This window comes from Suncus etruscus, chromosome 12 (genome assembly GCF_024139225.1).
Source record: "Suncus etruscus isolate mSunEtr1 chromosome 12, mSunEtr1.pri.cur, whole genome shotgun sequence".
In the NCBI taxonomy this organism is placed as follows: Eukaryota; Metazoa; Chordata; class Mammalia; order Eulipotyphla; family Soricidae; genus Suncus; species Suncus etruscus.
Genome location: NC_064859.1, coordinates 21317152 through 21331916, shown reverse-complemented (window position 1 = coordinate 21331916; position 14765 = coordinate 21317152). Strand labels below are relative to the sequence as shown.

At 41.5% G+C, this 14765-nt stretch overlaps 1 protein-coding gene across 1 annotated transcript; it reads right to left on the bottom strand.

Annotated features, from left to right (window-relative positions):
• Positions 1 to 10460: 10460 nt before the first annotated feature.
• Positions 10461 to 11689, bottom strand: LOC126024665 (cell division control protein 42 homolog). Its single transcript, XM_049785110.1, is given in 2 exon segments — positions 10461 to 11231; positions 11233 to 11689. Coding segments are annotated over 2 exon segments (618 nt in total). The 5' UTR covers positions 11643 to 11689; the 3' UTR covers positions 10461 to 11023.
• Between the last annotated feature and the right edge of the window lie 3076 nt (positions 11690 to 14765).

The window sequence follows — 14765 nt, the reverse complement described above, 5'->3', positions numbered from 1 at the left end:
AAGTTCTCTTAATTGTGCCTCTAGGTCAGACTTACATTTTTTGAAGTTAGAGGGGACAGACTGCCGTGCTAGAACCTGGGGTGAATTAACTATTCGGGGTCTAGTGACTACAAACCATGGACAAATATCATGAACACATATAAAAATTTAATTAAGTCTTTTATCTTTACTTTAACGTTTCTTTCACCCAGCTCTTTCTTAAGATCTTTAATAAAAACCTCTTCTTTAGATAAAGTAGCCCCCATTTTTCCGGGGCGATAGTCCCTAATCTCTGGGACGATAAAGTAGCCCCCATTTTTCCGGGACGATAGTCCCTAATCTCTGGGACGATAAAGTAGCACCCATTTTTCTGGGGCGATAGTCCCTAATCTCTGGGACGATTGAACGGTCTTACCGGCGAGTTGTGGACAGGCTCCCGGGACTCGCGCTTTTGCCGTTCGGTCGGTATTCTGTAACTCGAGCTTTCACGTGGGTGCCACTCTGCAACCTCCCGTGTTGTGTGAGTACTATTAATGTTTCTTGTGTGAGTACTATTAATGTTTCTTGTGTGAGTACTATTAATGTTTCTTGTGTGAGTATTATTAATGTTTCTTGTGTGAGTACTATTAATGTTTCTTGTGCGCAAGGGCGATAGCCCCCGCGCGATTCTGAAAATATAGACTGGACAGAGATTACTAGTGACTTCAAGAAGCTGGGAGGCCAGAAGTTCAGAGCCCCACCCAGACCCTCCCTAAGGAGCTGAATGGATAATGGGGGAAGGCCTAGGGTACCTTCAAGCTCCACCAAGGGACCCAACTCACCGGCTTGCCCAGGCATGTGGCCCGGGAAAGCCCTGGAGATCTGGAGCAAGGCGATAGAGGGGTGCTGGGGTTACCCAAGTCCCGTACCCCAACTAGGCCTGGTCAAGCAGGCCTCCGGCATGGCAGGGTCTACCAGAACTCCTCCTGCTAGACTCCCTGATCTTCCATTTCTTTAGATCGTCTTCAATTTCTTTCTGAAGTGTTTTGAAGTTTCCCTGGTATAGGTCTTTCACTTCTCTTGTAAGGTTGATTCCTAGATACTTGATATTTTTTGATACTATCTTAAATGGAATGGTATTTTTAATCTCTCTCTCCTCAACTTCATTGTTTGTATATAGAAACGCTACTGTCTTTTGTGTATTGACTTTGTATCCAGCCACTTTGCTGTATTGGTTGATTGTTTCTAGGAGTTTTACTGTGGACTCTTTGGGGTTTTTGATGTATATCATCATATCGTCGGCAAATAGAGATAGCTTGTGTTCCTCTTTCCCTATTTGAATTCCTTTGATTCCCTTCTCTTGTCGGATTGCTATTGCTAGGACTTCTAAGGTTATATTGAATAAGAGTGGAGAGAGTGGACAGCCTTGCCTAGTTCCTGACCTTAGTAGGAATGCTTCTAGTTTCTCGCCATTAAGTATAATGTTGGCTGTAGGCTTTTCATATATGGCTATAACTATCTTGAGGAAGGTTCCTTCTAACCCTATTTTGCTGAGTGTCTTTAACATGAAAGGATGTTGGATTTTGTCAAACGCCTTCTCTGCATCGATTGATATGATCATGTGGTTTTTGTCTTTCATGTTGTTGATGTGATGTATAATGTTGATTGATTTGCATATGTTGAACCAATCTTGCATTCCTGGTATGAATCCCAGTTGGTCGTGATGTATGATCTTTTTGATAAAGTGCTGGATTCGGTTTGCTAAGATTTTGTTGAGTATCTTTGCATCCATGTTCATTAGTGAGATTGGTCTGTAGTTTTCTTTTTTGGTGGTGTCTTTGCCTTCTTTGGGAATGAGTGTGATATTAGCCTCATAAAAGGAGTTGGGGAGGATTCCTGTTTTTTCTATGGTTTAGAAAAGCCTATGGAAAATTGGTAGTAAGTCTTCCTGAAATGTTTGATAGAATTCACCTGTAAATCCATCTGGGCCTGGGCTTTTGTTCTTAGAGAGTTTTTTAATTACATCTTCGATTTCCTCTGAGGTGATTGGTCTGTTTAGGCTTTCTAGATCTTCCTTTTCCAGTCTTGGAAGAGGGTGTTTTTCCAAGAATCTGTCGATTTCTACTGGGTTCTCTAGCCTAGTTGAGTATAGTTGTTCATAATATGATCTCATGATATGTTGTATTTCTTGGGGTTCTGTTGTAATCTCTCCCCTTTCATTTGTGATACAACTGATTTGGGTGTTTTTTCCTCTTTTTTTTTTTTTGGTGAGTTTTGCCAATGGTTTGTCTATCTTGTTTATTTTTTCAAAAAACCAGCTCCTGGTCTCATTGATTTTTGTATTGTTTTCTTAGATTCTATGTTGGTTATTTCTGCTATGGTATTTATTATTTCTTGCCTTCTGGTTCTGGTTGGATTTCTCTGTTGATGTTGTTCCAATTCTTTGAGGTGATCTTTTAAACTATTGGTTTTATTATTTTCCTGTTTCTTGACATAGGTCTGTATTGCTATGAGTTTCCCCCTAATTACTGCTTTTGCTGTGTCCCATAAATTTTGACATGTTGTCTCTTCATTGTCATTTGTCTCAAGGAATCTTTTTATTTCTTCCTTGAGTTGTTCTTTGATCCAGCTGTTGTTGAGCAGCATGTTGTTTAATATCCAGGTATTAGTTTTTCTCCATTGCTTCTTCTTGACATCAATTTTGACCTCTGTTGCATAGTGATCTGAAAGTGTACTTCTAATGATCCTTACCTTTGTGGTCTTATATAGGTGGCTTTGTATCCTAAGACATGGTCTATTCTGGAGAAGGTTCCATGTGGGTTTGAGAAGAATGTGTATTCTGCTTTCTGGGGATGGAGGGTTCTATATAAGTCTATTAGCCCTAAATCTTCTAATTTTTCATTTATGACTCTTATTTCTTTGCTATTTTTCTATTTTGTGGATCTGTCCAGTGGTGATAGTGGAGTATTGAGGTCCCCTACTATTATCATATTTTCCTTCATGTGTTTCTCCAGGTTTGCCAGTAGTTGCCTCTAACGGTGTTAGAGTGGCCATTGTTGTTTGCATAGGCCCACTAAAATATGAGAGGCATGGAAAGGAATAACCTTGGCCTAAATACAAAGAGATCCTACCCCTGAAGTTTCCTGGCATAAGACCAACTCTAGGCTTCAGGCAAGTTATCGTCCGATCCAAGACATTGTTCGTAGTGCCAACACACTTTTCACACAGTCTCTGTTGTTGGTATCATGTTTCTGTATTAAATATTCTGGAATCTGCATATCCTAAATTGAAGTCCTGAGAAGGGTTGGCACAGAGGAGGAAACACATGTGTGCTTGGCATGACCTCTGCCTCACTCATGGCCATGGCTTCACTCTGTTCCTCCAGGCCCACCAGCAGCTGGCTGCCTGGCCATCAGGAGGGATTGAGCCACTGTGTCCCACAAGCTAGCACCAGTTGTTCTCACTTATTGGGGTATTTAGAATAGCATGGCACGGAAATGCAAGGAATCGAGGTGGGCTAACATTTGGCCCAAGATTTCTGAAATGAGGGCCGGAGAGACTAGGAGGTAAGGCATTTGCCTTTCATACAGAAGGTCTTTGGTTCAAATCCTGGCATCACATATGGTTCCCACCCCCCGCCTGCCAGGAGCGATTTCTGAGCTTAGAGCCAGAAGTAACTCCTGAGCACTGCCGGGTGTGACCCAAAAAAACAAACAAACAAAAAATTTTGAAATGAATGACCAGGAAAGGAGAGAAAGGAAGGCAAGGCCTAAGAAAAAACAGGCAGGAGGGAACACAACATAAAGGCGAGTGTCAGGAACTTGAGGCACATGGTATCGTGGTGAGCCGACACCAGTTTTACTAGCATGGGAACCAAACTAGGATGAAGCTTTAAAAAATAGTCCTTGTGTAGATGGGCATGGGAGGGTGGGAGGGAATCTAGAGCCATTGGGGTGGGGGGAGAGATGAAGGGAAATGACACTATTGCTGACATTCATTCGTATTGGGTTGTGCCCTATTGGCAGCTTTGACTAGATCATCAGATTCTATCCTTCCTTGAAGTGTGGATTGGAGCGTCTCCTGCTCGTGCTGCAGAATGTCATACTCCAAAGTAACTTGTCCTACCTCCTCCAGCACAGAGTCTATCGTGGGACCAGTCTCCCAGCTGCTAGCTGTTGACATGTTATGATTATGCTTGGTTCAAATACTGTCCTCATTTTCTGACTGTAAACAAACACCACAGTTTTCCACACTGACACTCTTTTAGCTCTTACTGTTTAATCTCCATAATGAGATTATAAAATTGAAAGGGCAGGATACTCAACCCCAAACTTGCTAAGCTGGAGAGAGGATTGGCATTTCCTTGCTTTACAAACCTTTGTTTTGATTTCTCCCCTTTAACAGAAAATGAAAATGGCGAATAAAACCAAACCATCCATTTGTAGAGAACTGGCCAATGTAAGTAAAAGTTTTCTATGAGGTGTTTGTTACTTGCTAGGATATTTTATGTGGGATTCTTTTTTCCCATCAGCAACTGAACTCTTTACTCGATATCAGAAAATAGGACTTCCATTCTAAATTGTTTAAGAAGGCTACATATTCCTCTTGTAACTAGTAAAACCTTCCATTACAAGTGATATCTGTAACCAGTCACTTTTAAATTGATTCAGACGTGAATCTCATAACATGGAGTATACAGACATGGGAGGTCCCACATTTTGTTAACATTTATTTATGGAGTGGCCAGATAGAGTATGGGTTCAAACTCTTGAACCACATTGTCTCCAAACACCCCAAGTCCTTGCGAGATGGGAGATTTCCCTGAGCAGCACCTAGCATGGCCCAAAGCCAAAACAGACCAGCTTACTTAGAAAGAGACACTAGGGTATGATAGGTCAAAGTTTGTGGTCCCCCCCAAAAAATAAAGAACTATTAAGGAAATAGAAGAGAAGTACAGTAATAACTGAAATGCCAAAGAGAAGTCATTTTAACAGTCATACAGATTGATTTTACATCAACTATTCCTTCTACTTTATCTTAAGATCTGATACTTATACATGATCAAAAGGCAAATTTTTGTGAATTTCAGGTCTAAAGAGGAAAACCTACCTGACAAAAGTATAAATGGTAAATTTAGATGATAAAATTAACATCAATTATATCCTTTGAGCATGATTAAGTTTATTGGTAAATTTGTAAAATTTGAAGTGGATTAGCTAAATATCTTTTCAGATGGCATGCTATTGATTGAGGCCTAGTCCTATTTGAATAGACATTTACTTTGTACGCTTTCATAATATGTAAAAATGGAATGCCTATTCTATTTCTTGTTTTTTTTGGGGGGCACACCCATTTGATGCTCAGGGTACTACTGGCTAAGCGCTCAGAAATTGCCCCTGGCTTGGGGGGCACCATATATGATGCCAGGGGATCGAACCGCGGTCCTTCCTTGGCTAGTACTTGCCAGGCAGACACCTTACTTCTAGCGCCACCTCTCCGGCCCCGCCTATTCTATTTCTTTATTAACTTTTTTTGGGGGGTCACACCCGGCAATGCTCAGGAATTACTCCTGGCTCTATACTGAGAAATCGCCCCTGGCAGGCACGGGGGACCAGATGGGATGCCGGGATTTGAACCACTTTACTCCTGCATGGAAGGCCAAACGCCTTACCTACATGCTATCTTGCCAGCCCCTTCTTCATTAACTTTTAAATGACATTTCATCTCAGGAGTTGATATGTTCAAAGAGTCCTATGATTTCCTTCAAGCTATGAATCCCTTTCTGTGAAATGAAGTCTTTTTTTTGGGGGGGGGGCCACACCCGGCGGTGCTCAGGGGTTACTTCTGGCTGTCTGCTCAGAAATAGCTCCTGGCAGGCACGGGGGACCATATGGAACACCGGGATTCGAACCAGCCACCTTTGGTCCTAGATTGGCTGCTTGCAAGGCAAACGCTGGTGTGCTATCTCTCCGGGCCCGAAATGAAGTCTTTATTAACCTATTCACCTTTATTTCAAATGGGCCTGCATTTGATATTTGTCAAATGTCTTTCTGATTTAATATATAGTCTGTGTGAAGGCAGACCCTTTTTTTTATTTGGGTACCATAATTTACACAATTGTTGAATGTAATTTCTCTTTTTGATCTTGCTTCTTTCAGTATTCTGGCTGGCTACAATATGGGTGCTGAAATCAAACCAGGTCCCTCCAGGATCAGTGGCATGTAAGGCAAATGCCCTACTGCTGTGCTATCTCTCTGGCCCATGGATCTAGTCTGACAAACAACTTTTTTCCATTATAGCTTGAGAGAGTCATACTGGTTTTATTTAAATGAAGTTAAAAGAAAGCTTAAAAGTTTGGAATGATATTTTTCTGGTTACCAATTTTTTCTGCTTGCAGAAAAACCCAGTTTTTCAGTCTTTACACACACTTTGTCTGATTTTCATCTTATTGTCCACAAGTAACTTGACATTTAACTCTTCTAGGTTATTATTATGTGTAACCATAGGATTTAGTATAAAATTGTAAGCATTTAAAATTCTATAAAAATATGGAAATGGAACACAAGTAAAATCATTTTTCAAGAAACATGGGTTTAAATTCTTAAGAGATGAGAGAAAAAAATAGACTATTTAAATACAGAAAAAATTTCCTTTCTAAGCTGTTCTAGTTGGCTAAGCACAACATATATACCTGTGTTATATTTGGGGTTTAAAATCAGACTACAACCCTTTTGTAACCACACTACTTAAATAAAGAAATTACTAAGAAAAAAATAATCTGGGGCCGGAGAGATAGCATGGAGATAGAGTGTTTACCTTTTATACAGAAGGTCATTGGTTCGAATCCTGGCATCCCATATGTTCCCCCGAGCCTGCCAGGAGCGATTTGTGAGCATGGAGCCAGGCATAACCCCTGAGCACTGCCGGGTATGACCCAAAAATAAAAAATAATAATAATAATAATCATAGGGGCCGGAGAGATAGCATGAAGGTAGTGAGTTTGCCTTGCATGCAGAAGGAGGGTGATTCAAATCCCAGCATCCTATATGGTCCCCTGAGCCTGCCAGGAGCGATTTCTGAGCATAGAACCAGGAGGAACTCCTGAGCACTGCTGGGTGCGACCCAAAAAGGAAAAAAAAAGAAAAAAGAAAAGAAAAATTAATCATAAACCCTGTTTGAAACAAAAACAGATGCTTGGTTCTAGCCACATACTCTAATTTTTTTTTGAGATGCTTCACTGCAAAGTCTACCGCAGAGTTGTCAGAAAGCTGTTGGCATGTTCATAAATTGCACTCAGCTGAGGTGCAGGGCACATCTCTTCACCTTCTTTTCATGTGTTCCTGGATCGGACATGTATGTTCCAGGAACTTCCTCTACCCTGGCTCTGAGACATTCCAACAGTGCTGGGAAGGAAGAACCTACAGAAACTACTTCTACATTTAAACCCAAAAGTCTAAGTACTTCTTACCCTGGGGGTGAGGGAAGAGGATATGGGTGGTAGGACAAAAACGGAGGTGTAGGGAGGACAATTTGGTGATGGGAATTCCCCCTGATTTTATGTAAATATGTACCTAAAATATCATTGTCAACAATATGTAAGCCACTATGATCAAAAATAAATAAAAAAAATGTAATAAAAAAAATAAATGGAAGAAAGAAAAAAAACAAAACTATGAATTCAAAAAAAAAAAAAAAAGTCTAAGTACTTCTAAAAGATGGCTCTGACTCTGCATTTTTCATTTCGAGCTCCACTATAGGTGAAACTCCAGTATCCTGAGGCAAAGGGTGAAGAGGACCAAAAAAGCCAACCATGGGAGGCTTTTGGGAGATTTGGCCCAGATTCTATAGTTCTTCCTATTTCTAGGAGGCTGGAACGCATACTGTGCATGCAGGAACCCCATTGACAATCACTGGCCCCTCTTATTTCTCCTTCATGGGAAGGCTGCCCTGGGCAGGAGCAGACATGGTGAAGGAGAATGGAATTTTCAGGAGCTCCCTAAAGCAGTTTTTGGTTAGGTAAATGTTTCTTATGTTAAATGTTTGTTTCTAAATTTAGTGAGCTTACTTTAGAAAACTTTGCCTATATTAGGAAATTTGGTAGTTAGAGACGAAGTTATTAGAGTCAGGCTATTTGCTGTGCATGTTTTTGTTAAAAGTTTTTGGGCTGCATGTAAGGCAGAAGTCTTACTTGCTGTATTCTCTCTTTGGCCCATGGTTCTCTAAATGTGTAGGGTGTGAGGCTAAATAGGATCTTGCTCGGAGGTTACATCCAGCAAGGCTCAGAGGACTAGATGGGTGCCTGGGATAGAATCGTGGTAAGCTGTGTGCTAGACAACTGCCCTGCCCACAGTACTACTGAAAGCTGTGTGCTAGACAAGTGCCCTGCCCACAGTACTACTGCTCTGGTCCCTATTACTCTTTTTGAAAGAACTGTTTAGGTTTGAAATTGTTGATAAGAATGTAATGTGATGGGGCCAGTGAGATAGCACAGGGTGTTTGCCTTGCAAGCAGCTGATCCAGGACTTAAGGTGGTTGGTTCAAATCCCGGCATCCCATATGGTCCCCTGTGCCTGCCAGGGGCTATTTCTGAGCAGACAGCCAGGAGTAACCCCTGAGCAACGCCGGGTGTGGCCCAAAAAATAAAAAAAATAAAAAAAAAGAATGTAATATGAGGGAAGCCCAAAGTAAATTATTAAGGGAGAACCTTATTATTTTTTTTTTAGGGAGAACCTTTTCGACCTTAAGAACTGAAGCCACCAGGACTGCTGACTTGCAATCAAATCTTATGTCAGCACCTGAATTTAATTGCTCTGTTAACTTTTTATATTGTTTTGGACTGGCAGATATCTGGAAAATGCCTTTTGTTAGGGGGCCCCTCTCATACAGTAGAACAAACATTTCCTGTGGGGAGGAAAGCAGAATGGTGCTCCATAAAAGGATGGCCCCAGGGGGACTGCCTGGAAGGCGAACACCCATTTGTTCTCTGGCCTCCATCCTTCTATTCATTCATGTCTGTCATTATAGTTAATACATCCCACCAAGGCATTTGATTTCAGATACTTGTTTAGGGAGATCCTCTTGTGTTCAGCAAATCCACAGTCATTTGAAAGCCAAATTTCTGTTCACCTCTCTCTTGCCTCGGTCTTATCCCATTACTCTCCAACGCAGAGTTCCCCATTCTCTCCCTAACCCCATGCATGAAATATTCCCGGCAAACTCCTCCAATTGCCTTGTTCACTTTTCATATTTCACTCCAGCTATCTAACTACTTTGGGGGGGTGGTATGGGGGGAGGTCAAACCCCTTGTTGATGGTCTCCAAGTCAAAGAATGATTCCCAAAAAGATAAATTGAATCCCATCTTTCTGTCCCCCCTTTTGGGGGAGACTTTGATAATAATGTCCGGAGTGAATAATCAACGAATGCAAAAGATTAGGGGACCAAAGGTTCAGCAAAGAAAGTCTTTTGTCAGTTGCAGCCAGCTCCAAAAAGCAAATGGAACAAGCCGTCAGTTCTGGCAAAAGATCCCCCTATGCCTCCCCAACAAGCTATTTGTTTCCTTAATCACCCCCACCTGAAAGATCCAGGTGGGATGACAGGCAAAAACATTATTACAACAATCATACAACAGGGGGGCACACTCAGTGGTGCTCAGGGGTTACTCCTGACTCTGTACTCAGAAATCGCCTCCAGCAGGCACAGGGAACCATATAGGATGCCGGGGTTTTGAACCACCCTCCATGCTGGATCGGCTGCTTGCAAGGCAAACGCCCTACCACTGTGCTATCTCTCCAGCCCCGTACTTCCTTCTTGAAAGGGCCAAAGGCTCAAAACCTCTGCGGCCTTTGCCTTGCAAGCAGCCGACCCAGAACCTAAGGTGATTGGTTCGAATCTCATATTGATATATTTTAAATATTTTATTTTTATATTTTCTTTAAACCTGTAAACTAGATAGTATCAACCTTTCTAGAATTCTGAAAGGCTCAATGTGTTATGATGAACTCTGGATAAGAATCCCATGGGTATATATCATTTTTTTTCCAAGGGAAAAATGCTTTTTAATTATGTATTCAATCCATTTGGTGTATTTCAAAAGGTGCAATACTTTCCATTTATTAGCGAAGTTAGAAATTAACTTCAGGGCCGGGCAGTGGCGCTGGAGGTAAGGTGCCTGCCTTGCCTGCGCTAACCTAGGAGGGACCGCGGTTCGATCCCCCGGCGTCCCATATGGTCCCCCAAGAAGCCAGGAGCAACTTCTGAGCGCATAGCCAGGAGTAACCCCTGAGCCTCACAGGGTGTGGCCCAAAAACAAAAACAAAAAAAAGCAAACAAAAAAAAAAGAAATTAACTTCAAGGAGGAAAAGAACGAAAACAAATGGCTAACAAATTTCCTTCAAAGTTACAGTCAACAGATAGTGCATCCTAGAAAAGAGGAGAGGCAAAACAGGTTCCACTTTCATGAGTTTCATCAAATACTGAACCTACTCATGGGTGGAGAAAAAAGGCAACTTTCAAAAAGGAGTATGTTTATTAAACGAGTCATCTGCTATACTCCTTCCTAAGAGCACCAGGTGGGGAACATATTCTCTAAGCTAGACTTAGGAAGTAGAATGTGGAATCAATTCATCCTCTTCCCCTTAAGAGCTATCCAATGGTTACTGATTTTAAAAATAAAAATAAAAAGGACTAAATAAAAAGACCCCACATACACTCACCCACCCCCCAAAAAAGAACAAAAACAAAAATAAAAATGACAATACTAGATGCCCCAGATCACTCTCCAGAGCAGCTTCGACAATTCGATTTAGTCTGTTACAGAGTCATCACCAGCATGCCTTGCTTTTAAACAAAAAATTTTTGAAACAACAACAAAAAAAAACCTAGCACTGATCACTTTTCTGACAAATACACAATTATGCAAAATTAAGTAGTATTTGGAGGGGGAAAGGCCAGACATATGGGCCTGGCCTGTCTTGCTTGAGTGTATGTGGGTAGGTGCAGGGCATTTGTCATTATTGCAAAAACGAGTTTTAATTTTTAATCTTTAGTTTGATTTAAACATTTCTTTTAGCATGATGCCAACACCAGCTTTGCAGAAAGGACTCTGAAGAGATGTTCATAGCAGCACACACCTGCGGCTCTTCTTCGGTTCTGGGGCTCCAGGGCAGCCAATATTGCTTCGTCAAATACATTCTTTAGGCCTTTCTGTGTGAGTGCAGAACACTCCACATACTTGACAGCTTTCAGGTCATGGGCCAGCTTTTCAGCAGTCTCGAGTAATAGGCTTCTGTTTGTTCTTGGCAAGTTTCTCAATAGTAGAGGGATCATCTTTAAGATCAATTTGGGTTCCAACAAGCAAGAAAGGAGTCTTTGGACAGTGGTGAGTTATCTCTGGCAACCACTTTTCTTTCACATTTTCAAATGAGGACGGAGAGTCCACTGAAAAACAGACTAGAAATACATCTGTTTGTGGGTAACTCAGTGGTCGTAATCTATCATAATCCTCTTGTCCTGCGGTATCAAAAAGTCCAAGAGTATATGGCTCTCCACCAATCATAACAGTGACTGCATAGTTGTCAAAAACCATTGGTACATACTCAGATGGAAATTTGTTTGTTGTGTAGGAGATCAGGAGACATGTTTTACCAACAGCACCATCGCCCACAACACACTTAATTGTCTGCATTGCTGAAACAGTTTTATATCCACTGCTTTATTTTCAATGATGACCTCAGCTTCGTGGCCAGGGCGTTGGCAGCACTCGGGTATCTATCATTTTTTTACTTGGGAATAGGTTTCCCTCCTGGATCACTGCTTTCCCAAACCTCTCCTCTGGTTAATGGTACAGGCCAAAACTAGACTCACCTCTATTGGTGCTGGCAGGTAGTTGTTTTTAAATATGGAGTTAACAGAGACTCCAAACAGCCTTCCCACAGATGGGGCAGTAGATTGACGGTCAACTTTTCTTTCAGACCGCCAAAAATTCCAATTATTAGATATTCTCTTTTGATGTTTCGATGCAGCTTCTAGAGCAAAAGTAATATTAACAGAAAGACTAAATTCACTTAACGTCATTTACACTTTCTGTTCCATGGAATGGACCATTTGAAGAGAAAAATGCTTATGGAAATCCTTTGTTGTGGATGTTCCCATCATGCCCCTGTCCTGTTTTGAGAGATCAATAGACTGTGGAGTTTGGACTCTGCACTTTCAGAGGTAGAGAAGGAGGCTGCAAGGTCAGTGCAACAGTGTGGGAGAAAACAATGTCCCACACATGACCAAGTTCAGTTCAGTCACTTCCAGTTGATCCGCCGAGTCTTAAGCAGTGGTGGATGTGAACCTAGTACTGGGGTATGGTTTAGGTTAGTCCCACGAACTACTTTACACCATTCCCATCTCATTTTCAGATTTCTTTTGCAGCCCAGTGACATTTTTTTGCTGAAGAATTGTCTTAATATTAAAGGAAAAGGAGTTACATTAAAATACTTGTGACTAGAAAGCCTCCCTGTTTAGCATTAACTGAAAATAACATGCAGTAACCAGCTTCCTTTGCAAATCAGACAGTTAATCAGTCTGCCTAGTCAATACAAAAGTTATTTAGATCAAAGTTATAGCTGTCTTGCTGCCAGATCCTCAATAAAATTTAGTCTCTTACAACTGGACAGGAAACAGTCTTCTCAGACTTGGTTACTTCCATTAAATGGGTAAAGGAGTATTATTTGTGGTAACGTACATATTGAAGCAGTTGTGAGACAACTGCTTTAAGAAAACATGCCAGTTAATATGGTCAAAAAGCAAAGTAAATCTGGATAGTTTTAGAAAAGCTTCTAAGACCTCCCTAATGTTTTCCTGGAAAGCACTAGCACTTAAAAATGTTTGCACAGGGGGTGCTGGTGAGAGCGTTCAGAGGTAGTGCCACCTGCATTGCTAGCAGCCAACTCAGAATTTGCCTGGCATCTCCTAAGGTCTACCAAGCATTCCAGGTTGATTCCTGAGTGTAGAGTTAGTAGTTAACCCTGATCACTGACATGTGTGACCCCTAACCCCCCCCCAAATGTTTAGGGTCTGAGACATAGTACAGTGGGTAGGATGCCTTGTACACAGTAAGCCGAGGTTCAATCCTTGGCACATAGATTGTTCTCTGAGCCCTGCTGGATGTGATTCCTGTATAGAGGAGTGACCTGAAAAACAGAGTGTCTAGCAGATTATGAGACTGTTGCTACTAGGTTCCCTAGTTGGCTCAAACTGAAAAGAAGGATAAAAATTCAGCACCAGTTCCATACGATCACACTTACTTTGTATCCAAGTAATCCAACGGATAAAGCTCACTTTCAGACTAAAGGCTTAAAACTCATGTATGGGTTCATCTTCTTTTACTATCACTTATAATTCCAGAGTATTAAATTATGGGGTAGTTAAGAAATGACTCTGTTCCTAGGGAATGCAGGTTCAATTAGTGAACCAAGGAGAATTTTTTGTGGAAATCATCTCAACTAGAATGCAGGTAGGGACTGAGTCTCTGAGGCCCTCCTCAACAACCTCCTTTCAATAATGGGACCTTGGGACATGGTGCAAAATCCTGCAGCACAAAGAAGGCAATGAACACTACCTGCACCTTTGTCTGGAACCTCTGACTCTGCACTTGGCGTACAGTTGAAGGGCAAAGAAAGTGCGGAAAGAAGACAGACAGGCAGGAGACATCCCCCCCGCCAAGCAACCTTTCTTTCATATTAACTCAAAACATCATCGGACCACAAGTTTGGGTTTTTGCATTTGGACCTATTACAGAAACAAAACCTTTTGCTTAAAAACTCAAAACACCACTACCCTCGCATGGAGGAGCAGTGACTCACCATTTAGTGGCACAAGAGTGTCCTGGTATCTCAGTTGAAGCGTGAACTGGCACCGCATTTCTTGGGGCACCAGCTCCATTTGTAGATACTCCTGTATGTTAGTTGGGGCATCCTTCAAGCCCTGTGCCTTGATGACAGCCCGAATGTGGCTCATTTGGATTGAATATGGACATTCATGGCCTGGACAGAATAAAAGCAGAATGGAAACTCCAGGCTGACTGGTGCTGCAGTGTGCTGGAAATGTCCTCCTGATCCTCAGCCACTTATCTCTAGCTCCACTCACAGTGACTCTCAAGCAGTTTTAAATGAGGAAGGGGAGAAAAAGCAAAGATGAATTGTTGCCTGGAACATACATTTCCTGCGTTGGTATTCAAAGGTTGTCTAGTTTCTCCTTTGATATCATGCATATCTATACTCTTAAAATTCATGTCACTCTATCTCAAATTTATGATTTAATAGAACTTACCCCACTTATACATGGTATTATAAAGGACCAACTACCAAGCTTCCATGGTTCTTCTTACTTAATAAGGGCAAAGAACATGTATGTTTAAACATTTTTTTTAATTCTGCAAAATGTTTCTGAAAGTTTGCAAATGAAATGGAAAAATTCATATTTATCTTCTCAACTACATTAGGTGCTTGAGAGATTATATGCTGACCACACAGGAAATGCTTGATAGCTATTTAAGCTTAGGGCTTTGTGGCCAATTCTGAGCTCTTTGAGGGAATGAAAACATCAAATTTATCTCAGGTATTTGGAAACTTACCTAGTAACGGGTAGGGAGCCAGTTCTCTCCCAGAAGAGACCCATAGTCTGTACTGTGAGGATGAGCCCTTAGAGATGAAACAAGAAAGAGATGCTTTTTCCCATTTGTAATGGAATGAGGCCATTTTCATGCCCCCACTGCACCAAAGGCATAATATATTAATAGCAGTAAGGTTCCTGAGGGGGG